The 25,033-nt window shown below is 37.2% G+C and overlaps 1 protein-coding gene across 5 annotated transcripts in view; it reads right to left on the reverse strand.

Moving 5' to 3' along the window:
* The window catches only part of RPS6KC1 (ribosomal protein S6 kinase C1), a 503,192-nt gene that overhangs the window by 383,515 nt on the left and 94,644 nt on the right, over nucleotides 1-25,033 (reverse strand). For all 5 annotated transcript variants that reach the window (XR_013812996.1, XR_013812997.1, XM_079761915.1 and 2 more), the window contains 2 exons: nucleotides 14,436-16,013; nucleotides 14,075-14,164 (listed from right to left, as the gene is read on the reverse strand). Coding sequence is in view for 3 of the 5 variants with exons in the window: in XM_079761915.1 (XP_079618041.1) it covers nucleotides 14,075-14,164; nucleotides 14,436-16,013 (1,668 nt within the window). In the remaining 2 variants the exon portion in view is untranslated. The remainder of the gene's footprint in view (nucleotides 1-14,074; nucleotides 14,165-14,435; nucleotides 16,014-25,033) is intronic.

A 25,033-nucleotide genomic window follows, 5' to 3' on the forward strand; every position in this document is an offset into this window, starting at 1 on the left:
CTAGGAATCAGAAGTCCTGGACTAAGAGCTTTGAGTAATTCACTTGATCTCATTCATAATATAAGGTTAGATCTGAGAGTCTCTATGTTAAATTTAGCTCTACATTCTATAGTTTGGACACTCAAGGATTTCCTAAAATAGTGATTTTAAGAAAAGTTCATTGGGGCTCTCATTCAAAGTGCTTATAGTATCCCTCCAAGATTCAAATACACTGCCCACACCCATTCCCAAGCCTCCCATTGCACATTTCCTTCCAGTTTAAGCAGTCAATGCATCCTCTTCCTATTCAAAATTCTGAAATGGCTTCTCATTGATCATTAAATAACATTCACATGTCTAACTTAAACAGGCATGTATACAATTAGGCCTCCACAATGAGGTCTCACCCTATTAGTCATTCAACCAGCATACATAAACAGCACAAACTAGACTCTATGCTAGGCACTAGGCACTAACCCTCCATAGAATTCCATGTGCTGGCCACATGTTAAATAATGTGAAACTAAAATCAGTTTTCCCAATGGCATAGTTTGTGGTTTTGTCTTTTAGTGTTTTTGCTCAAAAATTTAAGTTATTCCATTTTCTTTAATTGTACAGCAAGTAGTACATATCACTTAGTTTTATAATAAATGTGATATCTGTTCACTAGTCAAGATCCAAAATCATTGGTCAGTCATCTGTTTTGAATATGCTACCAATAAGTCTCACATTCTGTGTTGCTGTGCTCATAGTAGGCACACACGACAATAATGATCATTGCAACACTAAAATAGCAGTTAACGTTTACTGACTACTTACTATATGTAAGGAACTCTTATGTCTAATATTTTGCATGCATTATTTAACATTTCCAAGCAACTTTATGGAAACCTTATTTGGGTAGGGTGCCTTTGGAGCCTATAGTAACTGGGTGCCCTGGGAAAAGAGGAACATCTGACCCAATCAAAAGTGAAAATTAATAAGATGGTTTTATAGGGTCTAGCATGCCCTGAAAAGCTCTAGACTAAAGCCATATGCCAACTCTGCTCAGAAAGGTTTCCTGTTAGGATTGAGCAGAGGGTCATTGAGATAAAGCTCCATAATGTAATCGATGGCTAGCAATTTATAAAGCTCCTTTTAAATTCAGCCAAAGGTCCAAGTGCCATTATCAGTGCAGCCTAGACCATCAAAGGGGATATGTTATGCTAGTTTCCCATATCACTGCTGGGATTGGGAGTGGGTCTGGGGGTGAGAGGGTGGGGGGGTGGGGATGAAATGTGTGTGAGGGGGTGGGGGGGGTACTTGAAACTACCAAATAAGCACAGTACATCTTCCTGAGCATAAAGCCTTTTATATGTGTGGAAGGGAGCTGGATATTGTTTTACCATTAAAAGAAACCAAGATCTATTATGGAACAGAATGTAAAATTTACATGGATTTGCAAGATAAAAGACTTCAAAGGAACTTCAGGATCATATTTCACTAGTCCCCTGGGGTACCCATTTCATATTGCCTCTACAGTCAGAAGTACTTGGGTAGAAAAGTTTGAGAGGCACTTCAGGAGACAGACAAGGTATATTCCTTTATTGATTTCTGTGAACTTGCTCAACTAAGGAGTCTGAGAACTGGGTTCATTGGTTTTATCTGCTTTGAAATCCCTCGCAATTTTCTGCCAGAGTCCTTAAAACAGGTAGATAATGACCAACATACTGCATCGAATGTGAACTGCCACAGTGTCTGAATATTCCCTATTAGCAGAATATTATTATACATTAGCCCTAATTCTAATTCTTAGATTAAAATTGTAAAGATATACCCTGAAATTGAATTGCCAAAAAGAAGCCTGAGGCTGTGTGGCTGTCAAAAGCACTTCTCTAAAACTGCTTTACTTGCAAAATCTATATAAAAAGTTTAAACATAAACCAAGAATACTGATTTATATATAAAGCTACACAATAGCTACTACAAACACCAGGCGACTAGTCAGTAGATGTGACTAACTTCAAAAGTAGAAAACTTATAGAAATAAAGACCAAATAAGTTTGTGAAGCTATTTTCAGAATAAAATATGGTAAAGCTGAGAAATCCCTTTAAACTCCTACCTTACATTTTTTAAATCTTAAAAAAAAAGCAGAAACATTTTAAAAGATAAGTTCTACCACTGTTTTGTCAATTTTCAAAATATTTTTCTTATAACACCCAAGTGTTAAGTTTCCATGCATGTCCCCTTTACCCCCACTACATTCTACATTTGCAATTTCCAGTGGCCTTATTCTGCACAAGTGTAGCAGTACTAGTGATGGGGGAGAGGGGAGGAATAAACTATTCCCTAAGAAAATAAAACAAATTCCCAGATTTTTCCCCCAAAACCTCAAAAAAAGATGGTGATATCAAAGAATCCTAGATATTCTTCTTTCTGAGTCAAAAAATGTATTGATTGACAGGGCTCGAGCTATGCTGCTCTGTGAGCCTGGCTCGGCTCTGCGTGCTACTAAGCTTCTTGGAAAATGAGGACAGCCAGACCTCTAACATTCTTCCTACCTGTAATTTCATGATTCTGAAAGTGTTTTCAAAAGTACTCATGAGCCTTTCTCATAACTTTTCCCCTCTCCATTAACTTAAGATGCCCAAAGAGTGGGATTATGCTAAAATGAGCTAGCAATGCTCAATTTTCCTCTTTCTCCTTTCTAGACCCAACCACTCTTCCTTTTCTCTAAGAGACCTGGTGGCAAGTGAAATGAATCAGTGTCACTAAACCTGTTATTATCTTTCAATGTAATGGAGACAGAATCAGCTTCAGGCTAGATTTCCAATCATCTAGAATTTTAAGGAAATCAAATATATGAGAACAGTTTAGTAAATTTCTAGAACTCTCCCTTTAGTACAATTATCATATTCTAACACAACAAAGAATCTTACTGATTCATACTCTTATTTCACAAGTGAATAAACAAGTTCACATAACAATAAAACTATCGCAACGTAAAATGTACTTTGACTACATCGATTTTACTCACGTTCAACACCTCATAGAACACTCTTCAACAAGCCAGGGTATTTTTCAAAAAAATTATGCTGCCTTGGTAACCCATGTTGTCAAAAGGCTTGCTAAAACATAGAAGAGTTTTATAGTCTTTATGACAATCAGAGTTTACTGAGTCTCCCTCCTATAGCCAAAAATAATCATGTTAACCTGACCCCAAAACCGTAACTATAATAAGCCTCACTCCTGAAAAGTAAAGGAGTATAAAAACAACTTGCACTCAGGAAACCCTAAAATGTCTGTATCTGTATGAGAAGTAAAGGGAAAAAACCAAGTATCCACCCAGAATTGAGGCAGTAGGAAAGACACGGAACAGACCACATGATCTCAGCACAACAGACATCATACAGGGTATCCACAGGCTCAGGCCCTGTCTTTTAGGACTACATGATTTAAATTACATAGATCTGTCAAAGACATGACTCAGAAATAACCAAAGATAACGCTAAAACTATGCTGGAAATTTTATAGAAAATGGAAAAAGCTAGAACATGAATCTCAGACTCAAGCTTTAAATAAAGACTAATCTTTCTACAAAGCTTTATAAAGAAGAATCATCTTACATTTCAAGCAACTGTGGTGCCCTCGGCATCCCAAACTCACTCTTTAAGAGACATTCCTGTTACAATTTGGGATAAATCAGGGAACCTCATGGTACGCAGGCAGTCCTTGACGGGTTTTTCCAGGTACACCTACAAGCTGGTGATGTCACTTGATTCTGTTCCCTGGTGCTTCTTCTAAGGGAGACACATAGGTCCTCTCATCCTTCCACTTACTAATACTAACAATACAGTTGCCCACACCCATCCCAAAAATCTCTAGAGACAATTCCACAGCCTCTATCAGGCAGTATGTTCTGTTGCTATCTTCCTTCCAGTACATGGTAGAACACATAGGAAGTTTAGAATTTTCTTAGACAAGAATTTCCTGTATAAAGAAATTCTATTTTAATTTAGGACAAGTATTTAAATATTTTTCCTAAACTGTTTTCCTTAACCACTTCAAAGAAATTGTAACTGTGGAACTGTTATTTAGAGGTCATATAAACCTCAATGAAAAAGCAGCAATTGTTACAAATAAGTTTTTATGTGGTAGTCAAATTAAACCAATATTTAGATGCTGGGAGAATCTGTCACATAAATGACTTAGCACTCTATCCAGATATCATAATGACAGAACAATTTTAAAGGCAAGCAACCGTCGCAACTGAAATAACTGAACAGACAACCGAAAAGGTTGTATGAGGCGACCAAACCGGCATGGGGGTTAGTGAGAGCCAACCAAACGACTGAGCAGCAGGCTACATGGGGCAACCAGGCCGGCAGGGGGGTTAGTGAGGGACAACCAAACGACAGAATAGCAGGCAGTGTAGGGCGACCAGGCTGGCGGGGGTGGGGGGGAGAGGGCAGTGAAGGGCGACCAGGCTGACAGAGGGGGGCAGTGAGGGGCGACCAGGCCGGTGGGGGGGCAGTTGGGGTTGACGAGGCCATCAGGGGGGGCAGTTAGGGGTGATCAGGCAGGCAAGCAGGTGAGCAGTTAGGAGCCAGTGGTCTCGGATTGTGAGAGGGATGTCTGACTACCAGTTTAGGCCCGATCCCTGGACCAGCAGTTGGACATTCCTCAAGGGGTCCCAGATTGGAGAGGATGCAGGCTGGGCTGAGGGGACACCGCCTGGTGCATAAATTTCATGCACCAGGCCTCTAGTAAAAATAATAATCAGTAGTAAGTATATTTTGGCAAGGAGGGATAAATACATTTTTCTAATGCCACAGAATGTTTTTCCAAAATATTTTCTAAAACTTTCCAAAATAATTTTTAAAAATTTTTTTTCCAAAATAATTTTTAAAAACTGACCTTAAGCCCACTAGTGTGGCTCCGTAGTTGAGTGTCAACCCATGCACCAGGAGGTCCCGGTTCGATTCCCGGTCAGTGCACATGCCTGGGTTGTGGGCTCAATCCCCAGCAAGGGGTGTGCAGGAGGCATCAGATTGATGTTGATGCCATGTTTCTATCTCTCCCTCTCCCTTCCTCTCTTTCTAAAATCAATTTTTAAAGAAAAACATTAAAAATTTTATTTTTTAAAAACTGACCCTAAGAATTGCAACTCTTTCTTTTGGAAAAAAAATAAATGTAAGTAACAAAAATACAGTAGCTTTTGGAATTCAGTGAATGAGACAATATGAAAATTAAGCCGCATTCTTATAAACCTTATAACTAAACACATTGTACACTTTTATAGTGTCAGGGAAAAAAAACTGGAGTAAATTTTCTATAAATTCTAAGTGTTCAGTAAGATTTAAAATGCTGTTGTAAGTAACCAAAAATTTGTTAACCTGCTTCTAAGGGAGCCAGACTTCATTAATGGTCTTAGATTGGAGTAGAGCGCAGTCAAAAAAAAAAAAAAATCTATCGTCAGTGACAAACTGACGCACTTGGACCGAGGAAAAGCACATCTTTCTCTGCAATGAGTGTTCCACGTCAGCTAGAGCATGGAAACATTAGTGCTGTGTTCCTACACAGACAGCCTTTCCCTGCAGCATCTGTTGCTAATTGAAAGGGACTAGAATTACAAAATTCTAGTCAATTTCTCTCACCAGCTCTTGCTGTGTATAAAGATTTTCTATGCAGGGGCCGAGCATTAGTCTTCCACTACAGCTGATGACTAAAGAGCAAAGAGAAAGAAACACAGAAGAAAGAATGTTTTTGAATCCAACAGTATATGGAACCAAATTGCAAGAAGAGGGACAGCTAAGCATATCTTTTGTTAGGTTGGTAAATTACCATTCTATAAATACAATCATTCACCTGTAAAGGTCTATTAATGTCCTACTTAACCAATAGTATATGTCTTCTGTTTGGGTAGTTTCTTTTTTTATATAAATCTTCAAGAGTAACTGTCAATCTTATACCAATTATGTCTTTTATTTCTAGCTCCTAGACACAGTGCCCGGGACACAGGAGCCACTTAATAAATGTTTGTTGAGTAAATATATCAATCATGTGTTTGGTAGCACTCTTCATTCAAGGCTTTCAAAACACCTAAAAGGCCTCATCACATTCATTTCTTTAGGTCCCATTGGGTACTTTTACATGTGGCAGGCTAGAAAGTTTCAGACGTGATCTAAAGCTCTGCCTGCTGGATGAAACAAAAGTAGGGTGAGAATGGAGCCGGGCAGCTGATGACTGCAGCAGTCCAGGCAAGACATGACAGTGGCTTACAGTGGGTGCTGCAGGGACCCTTTCCAATGCTCCCCTCTGCATCCCTACATTTAGTTTGTTCTGGCACAAATAGCATATGGCAGAGGAAAGAGCTAAAAAGCCCTGGGAGCAGGAAGAAGACAGGGTTGGGAGGTCTCCGAAAGTTTCCCCTGCCCCTTTTCGATGTAAGGAATCCAGGCCCACAAAGACATGAAGTGTGCTATAAAAAGATGTAAGCTGGCTCTAATATCTGGCTGCTGGCCTAGTGACATATTTAATATCCATTAGAAATTTTATTTAAATGTTGTCAAAATCAAATTCATTTACGTGCACTGTAGGACAACCACACTACCTAGTTTCCTCCAAAGATATTATTTTAGATTCTAGAGGCCTGGTGCATGGATTCGTGCACCAGTGGGGTCCCTTGGCCTGGCCTGCAGAGATCGGGCAGAAACCGGCAGTCCGACATCCCCCGAGGGGTCCCAGAGTGCGAGAGGGCACTCTGCAAAGTTGCTGTCCTTTGGCAGCTCCTGCATTGAGCATCTGCCCCCTGGTGGTGAGTGCGCGTCATAGCTACCAGCCGGTCAGCCAGTCGGCTGGTCGCTTAGGCTTTTATATATATACTAGAAGCCCGGTGCACGAAATTCGTGCACAGCGGGGGGTTGACCCTCAGCCCAGCCTGTACCCTCTCCAATCTGGGACTCCTGGAGGGATGTCCGACTGCCCATTTAGGCCCGATCCCCTGGTGGGATCGGGCCTAAATGGGCAGTCGGACATCCCTCTCACAATCCAGGACTGCTGGCTCCCAACTGCTTGCCTGCCTGCCTTCCTGATTGCCCCTAACCGCTTCTGCCTGCCAGCCTGATCACCCCCTAACCACTCTGCTGCCAGCCTGTTTGCCCCCAACTTCCCTCCTCTGCCGGCCTGGTCACCCCTAACTGCCCTCTCCTGCAGGGTTGATCACCTCCAACTGATCACCTCCTTTTCTCATTTTAATTCCAAGTTTAGATTGTTCCTCTAATACCTATAACCTAAATCATCAAAGTTTAGAAGTTTAAAGTTTAAAAATGTATTGGTACAAAACCATTGAAAAAGACTGTGCCTTTGAAACAAAGTAGTCAAAGGCAGAAGAAATTTACTTGCCTAAGGTCTGTGCAGATCTCAATTCTCAGGGTGAGAGACTAACTAGAACCTGGAACTTGCATTTCCTACAGTAGCATTTCAAATGGCCATTTTCCTCCTTTTTTCTAATTTTATCCTATTTCAAACAATGTTGGCTACCCAATTAGCATTTCTACATTGCATTAAGTCCCCCAACATTGTATTCAAATGATTATTCAAACGCAGTATTTGTCAAGGAGGGTATCTGGACTGTTTAGAAGTGGCCTGTATCACCAATTGGTTAGATTGCTATCCAGAGAAGGCCAATGACAGAGGCCAGCACTTTGCAGAGAGAAGTCTGCAAGGCTGGGGCTCTGCTGCCCAGGTGGCCACAAGGTGAAGGGAGGGGTGTGGGCTGGGTCCACCTTTCGCGCTTTCTTGGCTCATCCCACTCTCTAGCCTTGCTTCCTGACACCACATTAATTCAATTACCTGGACCCCTGGGCCTGTTTTGTTATACGTGGGGAACTGGATGTAGGTGTACACCACCGTCAGCTCAGTCTAGGCTTGACAAAATACCAAATTCTGCATTTCTCCCACTACCCAGCTCTACTCTTCCTGTTGTCGTGGTGACCTGGCAGCCATGTTCTGAGGTTTCCTGCAATTATCTGCACAACTTGAGTCAAAACTCCTTGATTTAACTTGATTCAGCATTCCAGCCAAGAATTACTTGTTCAAGATAGTTTATAGGTGTCATTACTATACCGTATTCTTGTGAAATAAAATGAGAAACGGGTAACTACCATATGACTTCTGGTTGACTGATTATAATTATAATTCTGAGCTCTATACAGTCTTGCTTTCTCTCTCACCCTGCATTTCTAGTAGGAAAAAAACCAACAGCATGCTCCATTTTCCATTGATCATATCAACAACAACTCCATTCTGAATAGCCATTGGGTGTCACAGTGTTACCCAGCCAACGCCATTAAAGTTGATTGATGGGAAAAAGGCTAACTGAAAATTGTGAAAATGACAGACGCAGCTCCCTCTCTCTGCGGCTCTGCTGCTCTGTTAGGCGGGCAGAGCTACATGCACTGCTAGTAAAGGAACTTCAGTAATTTAACTTGCTTTTTTTTAAGTCTTAGCATTTTAAAAGATTTATTTGAAGAAGTATTTGTGAATAATTACTTAGAAGTAAGCCCTGGCTACTTCATGGAGATTCAAAATGGCAATATTTTACATGGTAGAGAAACTGATGATTTGGTCAAAGTAGCTAGCTAACAGTTTATGAGGGCTCCAGGACACATCCTACCTAGGGATGGATCCTAAGGGTCTAGAACCTCAAACGCATATTTAATCTTCTTTACTTCAGAATGGCTTTGCCTGAACAACTAAGACTCGAGTTGACTTGAAGCTCTTCTTGTTTATCCTTATAAGGCTCTATACTCAGGGCACAAGTTTCTTCAATATACAATAACTGCATCAGTGAATGCTTAGTGTAAAATTTTCACTACTTTATCACAAACTTGAAAAGTTACTGACTCTCTTTCAAAGGTACAGATTTCATTTTTATGACAATAGCAACTGAGGGCAAAACATTAGAAGTACTTGGTAATCATTCAAGGGAAACACTAAAACGTTTACTATGAACAAGAAAGCTACTGTTGAAGTTTTGCTTAAGGATACATCAAACAGAAGAGTTACTGTTGTGAACTATAATGTTTAAGTATTAACCACAAATATTTTACTCTTAACATTACTTCTAAAAGCTACCTCTTGCCTTTTTCTTCTTTCTTCTTTGGGAGTGGGAGGTGGGGAGAGACTACACCAGGGATATACCTGTATTTCCTGGTTATATCATTAATATTTCAAAATATACATCAATATTTTTGCTTTCTCTATCAACTTTGCATTCCTAAAATTATATTCCTCATCCCAAAATTCTCAGATCTAAATGATTCTTCTTTAAATAATTTTGTTTGCTGAGACTCTTGGCATTCAAATTTTACCATACTCAAAAGCTGTCTTGTTTTTTTTCCCCCCCTCTAAATAAAAATATTTTCCATAAATCCCTCATTTCTACAATATATTTTATTTCCCCTCCCCCCACATCACCTGAATACATGCTTACAGAGAAGAAGGGAGGGAGGGAGGGAAAGAAGGGAGAACAGTTGCCTTCCAGAGGTGCCCTGACTGGGGATCAAACCCACAACCCAGGTATGTGTCCTGACTGGGAATCGAACCAGCAATTTTTCATTGCATGGACAACATTCAGCCACCTGAGCCACTTCAGCCAGCCAGGCTCCACAATACATTCTTTATGTACAACTCTATGAGTAAAAATACATACTTAGAAAGTTCCCCAAGTGAAATAATTATTTTAACCCTACCAATGTTAGACAAGAAATTAATATTTGCCCTTGGGGGTAAAATTCTTGCCTTAATAAGATGGACTTGAATTTTGACTGTATTTTATATAAGAAGGAAATTAGATGATTTGACACCTGTAATCTTTTTTATACTCAACTAATCTATTTTACTACCAGTAAAGTAAGTCCTAGAAAGTCTTAAATAACTTGCACAATAAGGTCATGCAATGAGTTAATGGCTGATATGGGACAAATATCAAGGTTTAGCAAGTCTCAATTCCATCTCAAAATTTTAAACTTATGATAGCCTCCTGATATTTTAAACCACTCATGACCTGAGTCCTAGATCTAATTATCAAATACATAACTATCACATAGAGCAACATGCTTAAAAAGCAACAAATTGTGTGTGAAACATGTTTATGGAGAAGGGCATGGGAGACTACTCTCAAAAAATATATTCATGGACTATTTGATAAAGTCAGGCTAGAAGAGCAAAGGATGGTAGTAAATAAATGTCATGCTCTAAAACTGAATTTCAGAGATAGTGTTCAGCATGATTTTTCTATGTTTCACTTTTCCCTGTCAGCTGTGAGCTGTTTCCAAGTGTGAAATCGCCTACGAGAGGAAGCAAAGCTGTCATTTGACATCTGGGAGCGTAGAGATTGGGATGCAGTAAAGAGCATTTTAGACTTCGTCAATTTACACTTATATTCACCTATAAATTCTCAAGTCTAAAAAGTCTTCAAGCAAGACTGCTAAAAAAAATTAAGAAAAATACTTTCTTGACATTTTAGTTTTTCTTAATACTTGAAATTTTATAACAAAAAATTACTTCTATATTATAATAAATAGTTGCAATGATAAAACACACAAAATCCTTTGCGTGCCTGTGTATGTGCAAATAGAAATAAAATCAGAGTAACTACAAGGAAGTCCTCTGAAGAAGAATCATCAATTTACTCCAGTTTTTATTCTATAATCTCTCACAATGGAAAATAGGGGAGCCTGTCTAAAAGTCTCTTAATACAGCATCTAAAAGTCTCCTCATATGGAAACTGGACACTGTTATATTTGTATTGTCATGCTACACAATCTATTCCTACTTTGGGGACAATTTCTTTGCTCTTTGCTCTTCCTGAACTCCTTTCTGTTTCTCTGGTATGAAAGGAACCCATTTACCATGAATGATGTTTATTTAAAGTAAAACCTTTCTAGAGAGTCATCCTAGATAATCTAAGGATACAAAGTGAACCTAAAAGGAAGGGCTTCTACTTTGAAAACAGGGCTGGGTTTGATCACTGAATTCGTATTCTCAAGACCCTCTTGATGGGCCTGCAGCTGCAGCCATTTATTTGCTGGCTTTTTCACAGATGTAGACAGAGAATGCTCCATGGTTTTTGTCTTTTTGTTTTTAGATTTGTTTTCTTTGAAATAAAAAGTCGCAACTTTTTAAAAAACATTCTTCATTTTGTTACAGAAGCTTGTCAACAACAGACATCCTTGGCAGTATATATACATTGTTGAAATGACGGACTTTAAAATCTAAGATCACAAAGTTGGCAGAAAACTATACTTAAATAACAGAAGGTGATCATTTGCATTTCAAAATTTATCTATCTTGCTTTTCCCCTCAATTAGACCAAAACATGTTGATTCACAGGTTTCTGTGTGTGTGTTTCTTTCTTTTTTTAAACTTATTTATAGAGCAGAATAATGGCCCCCCTGCTAGTCTGGCATTTGCTCAAGTTTCTGTCCATGTAAATCGAATCTGTTACTGGAAATTTTTTCTCAAAATATAAAGGCACATCATCCACAAGATAAAAAGATACACTGCTGATACTATAAAGTACAGGGCAGGTGGGTAATGTTTTTAGGACAAATATGTGATAAGGATTCCCAGGAGGGAGGAGTGGAAGGGGTAGAGGTTGCACACTGTTTAAACAGAAGTGAATCGTTTTCACCGTAATCTTGTGACAACTTCACTTTCTAAGCAAACATCATCAGCTTAATATGCTTTAGAGTTACTTGGACAATAATACGAAGGTCAGCGATGGGAAATGGAAGGGCAGGGAGGTGGGGAAGAATTAGTTAAACCCTTAATGTTTCTAAGGGTAGGTAGATCAAAAGAGGACTAAGTACTCTATGTCCCCCTGTATTCATTGATTTGTGATTTTTGAGTGACGAAATACTAGTATATTATCATTACTCCCACCTCTTTGAGAGAAGGAGGAAAGCCTACTTGTAGTTTTTATCAATAGGACTGCCCTTCAATTTTGAGACGCAGTAATTTATAAATTTTTGCTCTAATTCCCTTTGCATTGTAAGCAAGGGGCAGGAATACACAGACTTAAATAAGTCCTGTAACTCTCTAGATCTAAGATCATCTAACTTAGAACACTAGCATTGCTTTTCAGTTAAGGCCATTACAGGGGTATTGGTTTTATTTTATCCTATTGATAAAACAAACTAAAAAGCCCAAGGAACGAAGAGACTTTCCACATTGTTCAATGCAAGCCATAATACTAGGGCACTTTTGCAACTCACAAAGCTTGAAAGTACAGTTCTTTTATGCAAATAATTAAAACAAAACCCTTCTTTAGACTACAGCTTTTTTTGAATGTTAGTGAAGGACAACCTGGAAGATGAGAGCAAAAATCCATTAATGGTAGACTGCCACCTGCTGGTCAACTGTACTAACTGTGATTTCTGAGGGGGAAAAAGCTTAAAAAGTAGAACTTGGATACTGATCTATTAAATTCAGTATTTCAGGACACAAAATTGAAAGTTGTATCTATTAATGAGTGTGGTATGATTCTTTTCCATACATATTTAAACTCTCAGGAGGTCAACATGCTATAATGTAACAGTAAACATGACTGTACTTTAAACTGAAGAAAAATAATCTGCTGGAATGCCAAAGTACAACCCTACAGAGTTTCCAGTAAGAAAGTAACAACAACACTAACAGGAAATAATGAGTCAGGTATAAACATTAAACAATGCTCCATAAACCTTTGGTTTTGAACTAAGGTTTATACTGCACTTGACTTCAAGGTTTAATAGGATTCCACTTTTTAAAAATCCCCAGATTTAATTTTGATTCCAAAACCTCAAATTCATTATAACTAATACATGTATTTTCTTACCAAATTAGAAAAGAGGAGAGTCTGTTAAAAAAAAAAAAAAAAAGAACTAGATAACCTTAACAAAGTGATTTTACTATGAAAACATTTTTGTTATCCCATTAACTAAATCATACTAATAAGGTTTCAAAAAACAGCATAATATTATGTATTTGATAGAAACAAGAAAATGTAAGCATGCTCCATTGCCCCTAGGAAGACATAAAAACAAAGAGCCCTAATTTGGGAGAAGAAAGAGAATAAGGTAAGAAGAAAATCCAAATCATTGTTTTCAGAACGTAAGTTTTAGGATGTTTGCTCTGCAAGTTGGAAAACTTTGAAATTCCCCATTACAGAAATCATTCTTAACAATGAAGGTTGTAACTAAAACAATATAGCTCCTTCGATCCTAATTATAATCATTTCCCATTATGCAGGGAAACAATGTTAGCATCAATAATACACTGGTTAGCCAGTAAGCACTTAAACACTGTATTAATCAACAACTAAGCAGATCATGTCAACATAATCAGCTTGAACCTCCTTTGAAAGCCCGTGGGGTGACAAATGAAGAAGCTTTGGCTATCCAAAGAGGCTGACTGCTAGGCAAAAGGTGAACAAACTTTGGATTCTGGCAAAGAGAAACTAACCAAATACAATTCATATGCTTAACTGACCTGTAGTTTTCAACAAAGGATCTAACATCCCTGGAAATAAATCTCTAATTAGAAGAATAAAGACAATACAGTAAGAGAAAGAGAAACCTGTTATATCAAATATTTAACAAAATAGGCTATTTTAAAACAAGAAGAACATGCTTCCTAAAATTTCTCAAAATATGGAATGAGCTCTTTAAAATCTACTCTAAAATTTTTTTTAATTCTATATTTTACCCATATTTTTAGCCTTAGGAATTTTACCTATTTAATCAATTACCTCTCACATCTTAATAAAAATCATCCATTTAAAGAGACTCAGGGTATTTAAAGTTCTTTCTAAACACTAAGGAGTTAAGACATTTCTAATGAGACGTACAAACCCATTTAACAACAAATACACACACACACACACACACACACACACACACACACACAACTATGGATTATATAATGGTTTCAATTTCTTTTTTTGAAGGGTTAAGGAGAAAACCAAATCCAACATATATGTAAACTGCTAGTGACAAATACAACTTCCATAAAGAAATGAGAGCTGCGGGCTACTTTTGCAAGCAAAACATTGTAAGAGATGACTCTAACCTGGGGCACAGTACATTCTCTCTATGGCATCGCTGTCACAGGAATCTTCAACCTCACTCCACCTGCTAAAATACGTTAGCTGAATGTGTCCTAAAAACAAAACGACAGGAGAAATCAAAACATTTTTCTCTTCCATTTTCTGCAGAAGTGAACTGTAATTACTCCTTTTGTAGCTAAAAACAGTATCATTAAGAATAATGGCATCATTAAGTACTAGAAGCTATTACTGGGGGTGAATTTGCTGCACTGATAATGAAGCTCTAGATAGGAAATGAAGATACTAATTACAAGATAAAACGCCTACTCAGTTAATTGGAAGCAACAGCGAATAAAAAGAAATGCATTTGCAAAAGTTCCTGACCTCTATCATTCAATAAGATGTTGTTTGGGTTCAAATCGCGGCACACAATTCCCTCTCTGTGTAAAGCATCAAGGGCTACCACCATTTCAGCTGCCCATCTCTGAATGCAGCCCTCTGGGATGTAAAACCTGGAGTGTAGTGCTAATTTTTTATCGAGGTCCTCAAAAATCTGATGTATCTCCTTGTCTCCTTCTAGTGCTAGCCCACTCGCTTCCTTAGTCACAGAGTCTCTCTGAAATAAAGTCTGTTCCTCTTCAGCCAAATCATCAGCTTGATCTGTAAACAGCAATACTTCCTCAGTTTTTAAAGTGTCCGTGTCTGCATTGTATTCGTTAGCACCTGAGAGTGGGTCAGAAGCAGGGAATACGCTTTCCTCTGTATTGTTTGCAGGCACTGCCGACTCGACCACTCCAAGTCCTTGCAAGTTAGGGTGCGGGCTATGCATCAAGGAAATGTCTGAACTACTATGATCAACAGCAGCTACAAACAACATCCCAGGACTCCCCTGTACATAGTGTTTCTCTGTTACACCATCAGGTGGAAGCCTAGAGGGGTCACTCAATTCTTCTGAGCCTTCTTCTTCCTGTGCTTGGCACTGTTCAGCACTAAGCCTGAGGCATAAAACATCAGGGGCTTCCAATAGTTTACTTTCTATTATACCTACATTAGTCTGTGTAAACTTAGCAGGTCCCACTGCTGCACCATCTTTTGTTGGCTCCAATTCACCAGGTAGGTTTACAAGAAGATCAGGCCTTCCTTCATCAGTACCACTGATATCATCAAAAGCAGCATCTTTAAAAGAAATAACTGGGACAGAGTCATCAGAGCCCCTGCTAATGGTGTCCTGAGCTATAGCCTTGCTTTCACTAATATTAAAACTCTTGTCTCCATCCGAAAGAGTAAAAAATGGTTTCAAAGGCTCTGACTTTAGACTATACATTTTTTCTCCAAAATCAAGTCCTAGGAGTTCACTAGTGCTATCCTTACTGTCTATCCTAAAGAATTCCATGGAGCTGGTTTTAGATCTACTGAGGGAATCTGATGTCCTTGGAGAACTAACTGTTTCCAGGTCATCATTTCCTGGGGAAAATTTCAGCTCATGTGCCATCAGCTGGGTGCTGGGGCTGTTGCTGTCAGCAACAAGGTGCGTGGGGAAGCCTTCAACAGCGTTGGTATCAACACCATTTCCTTCAGTCTTCATGAAAGGCTCCTCGTTCAGTGACCCTGGTTCAATCTTTTCTTGCCCATATTCATTGCATAATGTTAAATAACTAGTAGTGCATTCTTCGTCTGAACTTGAGCCAGAATCTGGCCATTTTGGCGAGCTATCTTGGCCATCATCGTCTTGGTTGCTATCATCTTGAGAGCTCAGGGTAAGACTACTTTTCAGAGGCAGAACCTGAAGCGTGGGTCCAGCATCGCTTCCTCTGGATTCAAAGCTGCTGCTGTCCTGAGGACTGGAAGTCGGCTGTTGCAGGTGAACTTTCGTAAGTGCAGGTTTTTTCACTTCCTCGATGTCAAAGCTTTCTTCAGGACTTCTGTTGAGAAATTTACTGACATATGACCACAGTCTGCCACCTGTGAACAAGTACAACAAAAAAATTTTTTAAGATCCCTAAATTAACAGTTACTTATTGAAGTCACTAGAAAAGCAAAAGGTATTCGAATAATCAACTAGAAGCCTGTCAATGATACCCACCCATTAATATATCCAGTATGCTGGAAGATAAGCATTTTAATAAAATGTCTTTTGTTATTGCTGACTGGTGAATACAGTGTCAGCATATCCCCTAATATCAATTATTTCTGAAATGACAACCTATTTCTTCCTTTGAAGGGAAATTAGTTATAACAAATACTAACATGAAATCTCACAGCTGACTTTCTGCTTTAAAGTTAAATATAATTTAGCTTTAGAAGTAGATGATTGTGTTCTGATTTGTTTATGTAATAATTTTTTCAAGCATGGCTCCTTGGTCAAGTGGAAATTCATAAATAAGTGACGCTTAAAACTGTATACTTCACTGGTTAAAAAAAAAAAAGTCAATAATATTATTGCATTTTTAAAATGCCCAGTCCAGGACTAGAGGGGAGATTTGGTATCTGGAATATAATTATGCCATTATAAATGACATATTAATAATATTTTCCCATTTTCTCCCCTCCTCATACACATCATGTGTGGTATGAGACTAAGTAATGCAATTGAATATTAATTGGCAGCCATTAATGAGGCAAGCTATTGTAATTCTAATTATGTATTCTGATATATATCAGAAACCTATAAAAACCAAAAACATAAAAACCAACTTCACATAAATCACAGAAATAAAATAATCCAATGTTTTACCAGCAATACTTGTTAGGTAGCTATTTCACCTTATTTTTCATTTGTTTTGTTTTTATCATTAAAAACTAAACCTCTTTTGCTAATTAGAATATTTATTAAATAAACTATAAGCATCCAAAACCTACCAAAGCTCTACTGACTAGAAACAGTATTACAAGATTAAATTTGATCCCGAAATCTTAAAAAACAGTAATTGCAGAAGCATACTTTGTGAAGATATAACTGTAGCTTCTAAAAGTGAGAAATCATGTGTTAAAAATGAAACCCTTTATTAATATGGTGAAAGCAATTTTTCAGCACATTTTTAATGCTGTTATTAAACATTACCATATTATCATATACCAAGGGTAAGTAAATCTTAAGGGTAATAATCATTGACAGTCAATTACATGTGTAAAAAGTACTAGAATGGAAGCATCCAAAAAACACTTTTTCTACTTCTCATTTCATTTCATTTAGAGGAATTTGATAAATACATAAAAGGCTCATGATATGCCTCACATACAATAACTGCTCAATAAAGGGTAACAGTCATAGTATTAATCCTAAAATACTCATGCATCTCCTCTATTAGTGACGTAGTTAACAGTCTTCTTCCATTTTGATAATAGTTAGTAGTATATAGTACATTGTGAAGTTTAAACATTACCTTCTCATTTTTTCTTAGCTAACTTTCTGTTCTTACTAGCTTATACTTATTTTTTCTTATTTCCCCATGTTAATTTTAAACATTCATATATGGCTTTGAAACTCACTCACTCATACAAGGAGCTATGCATTGGTTCTATCTTAGTCTTTTGACAACAGCTATTTCTTGTCACAAATAGCTCTACTGTGGCACACTAACAATAATGCCTAAACCTGCAGCTGGGATTCCTGTGTGCAATATTAAAAAATGATGTGTTATTTTCAATTCTCCTAGATGGTGACTACTGTAAGGACGGAACTACGTCTTTTTCATTTTTGCATACGTACTTCCTATATAGTGCGCAGGACATGACAGACACTTAATCAATGCTTGTTAACTCGGATGGCAACTCATCAGGAGACATGCCATCACAAAGCAGACAGTATCTTCAGCATGAAGCTCCAGGGATCAGCAGGAAACAGCATGTACTCAAGTTCCAGGAAAAGTTTTTCATTCATTCTTAGGCCAATTCCACCTGGATGAGCTGCTGAAATCTAAAATTCAAGGTGCTTAAATTCTTTGTTTTTGCGCCCCCCCCCCCTCCCCGCCCCCCAAATCACTTCATCTTTCTGACTTCTGAGCCATTCTTTCAGAAAAGCTTTGGACCAAACTTGGATTCTTTTCTCTTCCTTTTTCTCTCTACAATTTTCCAAGTCCTATAGGATCTACCCATAATGTTTCTCACAGTCTTCCTCTTCTTTTAATTCCTTTGACCACTCTGTTTCTTGGGATAAAGTTATAGCTACAACTTAATTGCTACCATAACTGCTTCCAATTTAGCACAGATCTTATGTCATTTTTCCATTCAAGAACCCAAATCCCCTCCACCTACTGAATGATGTACCAACTTTATAAAGGTATTTGAAACCCTCAGTAATACAGTATCAACCCATAAGTTAATCCTCTCCCTCAACTCACTGCAAAATTCATCTGAACCAGACTGCTCCACATATAACCACGCTGGGCTTTCTTTCAAACTATACCTACCACTTAGAAGTTTCTTTCCTATTAGTTTCCCCAATATCTGCTTGTCAAAATCCCACCCATTCTTGAAGGTCCTTCAGAATTTGTTTTATTTTACCATTCTTTTTTTATATCTCCTCACTGGATACAACTCCTATAATCTTTCTATCCTCTATACAATATTCTATTTCATATTAATAATACTTTAATGCTTTTATTATCTCCTTTATCAGACTCCAGGGCCTTTATAACTACAGGGAGAGAATTCTGTCTAGCCTATAAAATAATAGGTACTAGAGTGGGTTATAAAAAGATAGTATCTTTTATAAATTTTTGAAACCCTCTCAAGGAAAAAGGTCCAAAAATATTTAAAATGTCATTATTTTTGATCATGTAATCTTCCTATTTTAAAACAAATATATGGTTCTATTGTTTAAAAATTTAAAATAAATAACAAGGAAACAAAAAATTCAGAATATATAAATTATGCATAATCACTATTAACTATTAGTACAATTATTTTCAGTCATTTTATTCATGACTAACATCATTTCATAAACAATTTCTAATTTTCACAAGAATATGAACCTGAAGGCTATATAGCATATGTGACAGGTCTCATGATATATTTAAATGCTCCTCTATTAATGAACACTTATTTACTCCAGATTTTGCTATTTGAATTAAAATAATATATACTTTTACATACAAATACTTGGCATCTCTGATTATTTCACAAAACAGAATCCCAAAAATGACAGTACTAGATCAATACTTTTAATGCTTCTGATATGTGCTGTTATCCCCAGGATCTGCTCCTACAAGCAATGTGCATTGGTGACATCTTCATAGCAACTTGCTTATATTGGGTATTTGCAAGTTTACCAAACACGGCATCTTATTTAATTTCCATTCTTTCATTATTAGGTAAAATTTCTAAATGTATTTGCTGGCACTTATGGAATTTGTTCTTAGCCTAAACAAGTATTCATATTAAATTATAAAAATTCTGCATGTTCAAGCAAGATATAAACTGTTTTAGCTCTTCTCCATCCTTTCCTAGGAGCCCACTTAAATTTAATGCTGAATATGGAGCTACAGAAACAAACATGTTGGTCCTATTACATACTTTTTTTAAATTACAAAATCATGAAAATCACATAATTTACAAGAACACATTATTCCTACTGACGTTTCTCACCCACAAAAACTGGTTGGGCTTTATTTTCTATAGAGATAAGATCAGACCCAACAGACAAACATACACAAAGTCAACCTTACTGTGGTAACATTAAAAATAACCTTAAAAAATCCTATTACTGGCTAAACCACAAAATAGAAATAGAAATACCAAACATATTTACGATTTTTAACACTTTAAAAATCTAAATGACACCTTTCTAAGCCCCATTGAAGCATATAAAATAGTAGATATTAGCTATTTTAAGCTATGAAAATAGTATTTCATAAGGTTTAATTAAAACTCTTTGTATCTCATCAGATTTTAATCTATTGGGGTTGTGGGGTTTTGTGTTTTGTTTTGTTTTTTTTGCAAGATTGCAAAGAAATTTGTTAAATTTAAATTTGCTTGACTAGAATTACAACTTTAAATTAATATGTATGATAAAATATTGCTGGACCAATGATCAAAATCATCTTTTGACCCAGCAATTCTACTGCAAGGAATTTCTCTTAAAATTAGTTCTCAAAAAAAAAAAAAAAAAGATATATCAGTAAAAGCACTAGAAACAATTTAAATACCAATTAACAGGGGGTAATTAAATAAATTATGGTAAATCTATACTACCAAATACTTTGTATCTATTCAAAAAAATTAGAGCAATGTTTTCAAATATTTACATAGTGTTTACTATGTACTAGGCCCTGTTCTAAGTACTTTACACATATCAACTATTTAATCCTCACATCAGTCCTATGAGGTAGGTAATTATTATCACCCCTATTTTATAGATAGGGAAACATAGGCACAAAAAAAGTTAAGTAACTTGTCCAAAGTCATACAACTAGTAAATGGTGAACCGGCTCCAGAATCCTTGTTTTTAAGCATTACACTATACTGCAGACCTATATACACTGAAAAGGAAAGCTGTCCAAGATACATTGTTAAGATGGGGGAAGAGGGGTAAGCTATAAAACAACACTTAAGATTCATTTATGTGTTGTTTTTTAAGCAGACAGGTAGGGAGCATATGTTTATATACACAGGAAATTTCCCGCTATTTCTAGAGAATGAAGCTGGGCATTAAAGTGAATAGGAAGGGAGAGTTTTAATTTTACTTTGTATACTTCTACATAGTTCAAATTAATTTCTTTACATATTAGTTTTATAAATGTTTAAACTAGTTAATAAAAAGATAATAATTTCACTCCTTGGATCCCCAAATAACTTGGGTAGAAATTACTTCCCATCTCCATCTATTTGGTGCACATTCAAAGGCTTTTCCAATCATTTTCTTCTAACCTAGTCATTCATTTTTCCTCTGACTCTGTATTCAACAATTATACACTGAGCACCTTCCATAAACCAAGCATTCTGCTAAATGCTGGCATATGTATTATGAATATGATTTAATCCATAATCTTAGGAACTTAAAAAGTTTCAGTAACACTCATGGCCTTTACTGAATACAATTATTTTCCCACTTTTTCTTCCTTAGAGTCAAAGTAAGAGATTCATTAACAAAAACAAGCATTTTAAACCTCTCTCCTAAAATCTCATCTGGTATATCCAACTGCCTACTCCATACCACCTAGATTTAATAAGCATCTCATATTCACATATCCAAACTAAATCTCTGATTGCTCCCTCTACATCTGCCTCTCCCTCAGCTTTCCCATCTCAGAAAATGGAAACTCCATTCTTTCAGTTCTTTGAGCCAAAACCCTGGAGTCATACAAGGTAGAATCATGTCAGTTCTATCCTCAAAATACATTCAGAATCTATTAACCATTTCTCACCACCTCTACCATTAACACTTTGTCCAAGCCCCCATCATTTTCACCTGGATTGCCACAACAACTTCCAAACTGTTCTGCTTTTGCCTTTGTCCTTCTATATTCTATTTTCTACAAAGCAGCCACAGTGATCCCCATCTTGCCACAATGTCCCCCAATAACTATCTATCAATAAAAATCAAGTTCTTAAAGTGGCCTACAAGACCACACAGGATCTGCCCACCTGCCTCCCCACCTTGCTAGGCTCATTTCCTGCCACTCTTCCCATTTTGCTTCCACCACACTGACTCTCCTGCTTCTTGTACACCAAGTACACATTCTTGCCTCCAAGCCTACATACTATTCTCTCTTACCAGGATATTGTTCCCTCCTGTATCCACACTGCTCCCTCTCTCACTTCCTTCAAGTTACTGGCCAAATGTCCCTTCTTACTAAGGGGACCACTCTATATAAAATAGCAACCCCTACCTCGCCTTTTTGGCATTCCCTTCCTTTATTTATCTCCACCTGACATAAATTTACCTAAGTATTTGTTTACTGTCTGTCTGGCTTTTATAATGTAAGTTCCATGTGGGCAGTCTTTGTCTATTTTAGAACTAAGACTGTATCCCAATAAGCATGCAATATATTTCTGACTGAATGAAAGAAAGTGAGTCCAAGAGACTCATGTGAATTATGTAAGCAGAGGGAAACGAAAGCCACAAATCATAAATATTCAAATATTCATATTATGAAAAAAACAACTGCTCATTTACTTTTTCAGTAACAGTTTATCCAGCATATGAAAGTGACATTTGTATACTATATGCACAACTTCCTAATTCATAGAGATAACAAAGAAAGTACCACTAATATGTAAAAGATAGCACACTGTCCATCATCTAGTTCACTGGATTGCTCAAGCCAAATCCAAGAAATTACCCTAAATTCTTCTCTCCCAAAATTTATTTCATTACAGGTACCATGGACTCTAAGTATCTCTGCTAGTAGCCTAGAAGGTCATGCCATCATAATTTCTTGCCTGAGATTACTTTATTAGCCTTCTCATTGCTTCTTTTCTTATCTTTCTACAATCCCTTCCCCAAACAACAGCCAGAGTGATTTTTTTTCTTAAGGTAAATCTGTTCTGATCACTGCTTCAGATGTCCAATGTTTCCCAATGCACTTGAATAAAAGCCAAAGTCCTTACTCTGTCATAGAAGTCTCCTGCCTGCTTCTCCCATAGCCCCATATTCTACTATTACCCTCACCTACTACACTCCAACCAAATGATCTCCTTTCTTTTCCTCAAACATTTCAAGTTTGTTTTTGCCTTCAATTTATTTCACTTATTTCACTGATGCTGTACCTGGAATGTGCTTCCCCCTTACATCCAAATGGTTACTTCTTTGGTTGTTCAGAATTCTTAAATGTCACCTGGACTTCCCTGACTACCTAATCTAAAATAGTCCCCCAGTCCTTATCTACTGGATCTCTCTCTGTTAAAGATTATTATAGTATTGCCCAGCCAGTGTGGCTCAGTGGTTGAGTGTTGACCTATGAATCAGGAGGTCACAGTTTGATGCCCGGTCAGCACATATGCCTCAGGTGTGGGCTCAATCCCCAGTGGGGGTCGTGCAGGAGGCAGCCGGTCAGTGATTCTCTCTCATCATTGATGTTTCTATCCTCGCTCCCATTCCCTTCCTCTCTGAAATCAATAAATAAAAAGTAAAAGATTAGTATAGTCCTTATTATTATCTAATATTTTCATGCTTTTAGTTTTTCTGTTTGACTCTTCACAACCAGAATGTAAGTTTCAAAGGGGCAGGCTCTTTTCTTGTCTTGTTCACCTAGACATACTCAATAAATTTGTTGAATGTTAAATGAATCCAGAGTCCCCATTTGTACTATAATTTAATATTTTTGCATTATAAAATCTTACTAAAATTAAACAATAGACACCTAAGAAATACAGTAAAAAAAGATTCTCTACCCCCCAATCCTATATAATAAAAGGCTAATATGCAAGTCCACTGAATGGCAGAACGACCGGTCGCTATGACACGCACTGACCACTAGGGGGCAGACGCTTAATGCAGGAGCTGCCCCCTGGTGGTCAGTGTGCTCAGCCAGAAGCCAGGCGCATGGCTGGTGAACACAGCTGCAGTGATGGGAGCCTCTCCCGCCTCCATGGCAGCACTAAGGATGTCTGACTGCCATGAGGGCTCTTGGACTGCGAAAGGGCACAGGACAGGCTGAAGGGACTCCCCCACCACACACACACACACAGTGCACGAATTTTGTGCACTAGGCCTCTAGTGTTTACATAATCCAAGACAAATTCTATGGTCATGTGACCATTCAAATTCAGACATGGTCAACAACAAAGGAAAAGGGACCTGGTAAAGATAATCTAAAATAGTAGAAAATTTGAAAACTATTATGTCTATGTCTTTAAGATATATTATAAAGACTTTCTATAGTACTGCAATAAATTCAGTTGAAATATCAGCTTTAGAGTAGAAGGCAATGTGAGAAAATGGCCAAAGAAAAACTGAAGTATGAGTTGAAGAAGCAAGAGAAGAACAGGAAGAGGAAGTTGTAAATAACAGGGGTAAAATAGGATTAAAAATTTGCCACAGATAATCTCCAACATGAATAATCCACCCTGGTTAATAGAACATTGACTATAATTACATTCATCCTACTGACCTTGTTCTAAATTATTATGGATTATTACTGCACAAGTTATTTTTGTTCCACACCAGAGGTGGTTGTATTCCACTATCAGATGACATGACCTCTAATTCAATAATGTCTGTAATGCACTGGTATCCTCAGATAAAAGCTGTCTATAATGTCTGAACAAAGGTGAATTAGTTATCCAATTCACACACGCAATTAACTCTCTTAATACCTGAGAGACCATGGAGCCCCTTCTGAATTTCCTATTAAGTACCACATATGGAGGTCTTCCCTCCATCTGTAGTTATCTTGTGCTGTACTTCATAATAAACAATATTAATAGTTTACTGCCATAAAAAATCTTGCACTAGTTCTCATAAGAGACCTCATTCTGCAAAGCAATGACTCATTTTCCTGGGAAAACGCATTAAATTCAAATATTATGCCTATTAATAAAGCACAATAGTTCCCTATTCTCAGTAATGTAAAAATAATAACACTTTCATGAAATACAGAAAATTTAATATTTTTACCATTTTAAAGGACACCTCTAAAAAGCCAAAAGGCAATATTTATACTGTGGATTTATATTTATATGCTGTATTCAGTTATTTTTAAGAAAAAAATTTTAATTTAGGCACTAAAGGGCAAAAACAAATCAAAACATAGTCTTTTTGCCACCTGTTCGCTCAACTCAGAGCTGAAATTTCACCAAGTTTGAAGGCAAAGTAGTGTGTTTCTCTCTGATTTGTCCCCATATGTGATGCCAATGGCTGTATTCACAAAAACCCAGATTCGAATAACTAGGTCATGCCAAATGTCAAGCAAATACCGGGCCTTCTAAAAAGGGAGGTAATTAATTAATTCTTCAGAGGACGCTTTTTATTTTAGTCATCTAACATTAATGTATCCTTTCAGTAGAGAACAAGAGAACAAAATAAAATCTGTACAATTAAA

Source organism: Cnephaeus nilssonii (assembly GCF_951640355.1).
Source record: "Cnephaeus nilssonii genome assembly, chromosome: 21".
NCBI classification, from domain to species: Eukaryota; Metazoa; Chordata; class Mammalia; order Chiroptera; family Vespertilionidae; genus Cnephaeus; species Cnephaeus nilssonii.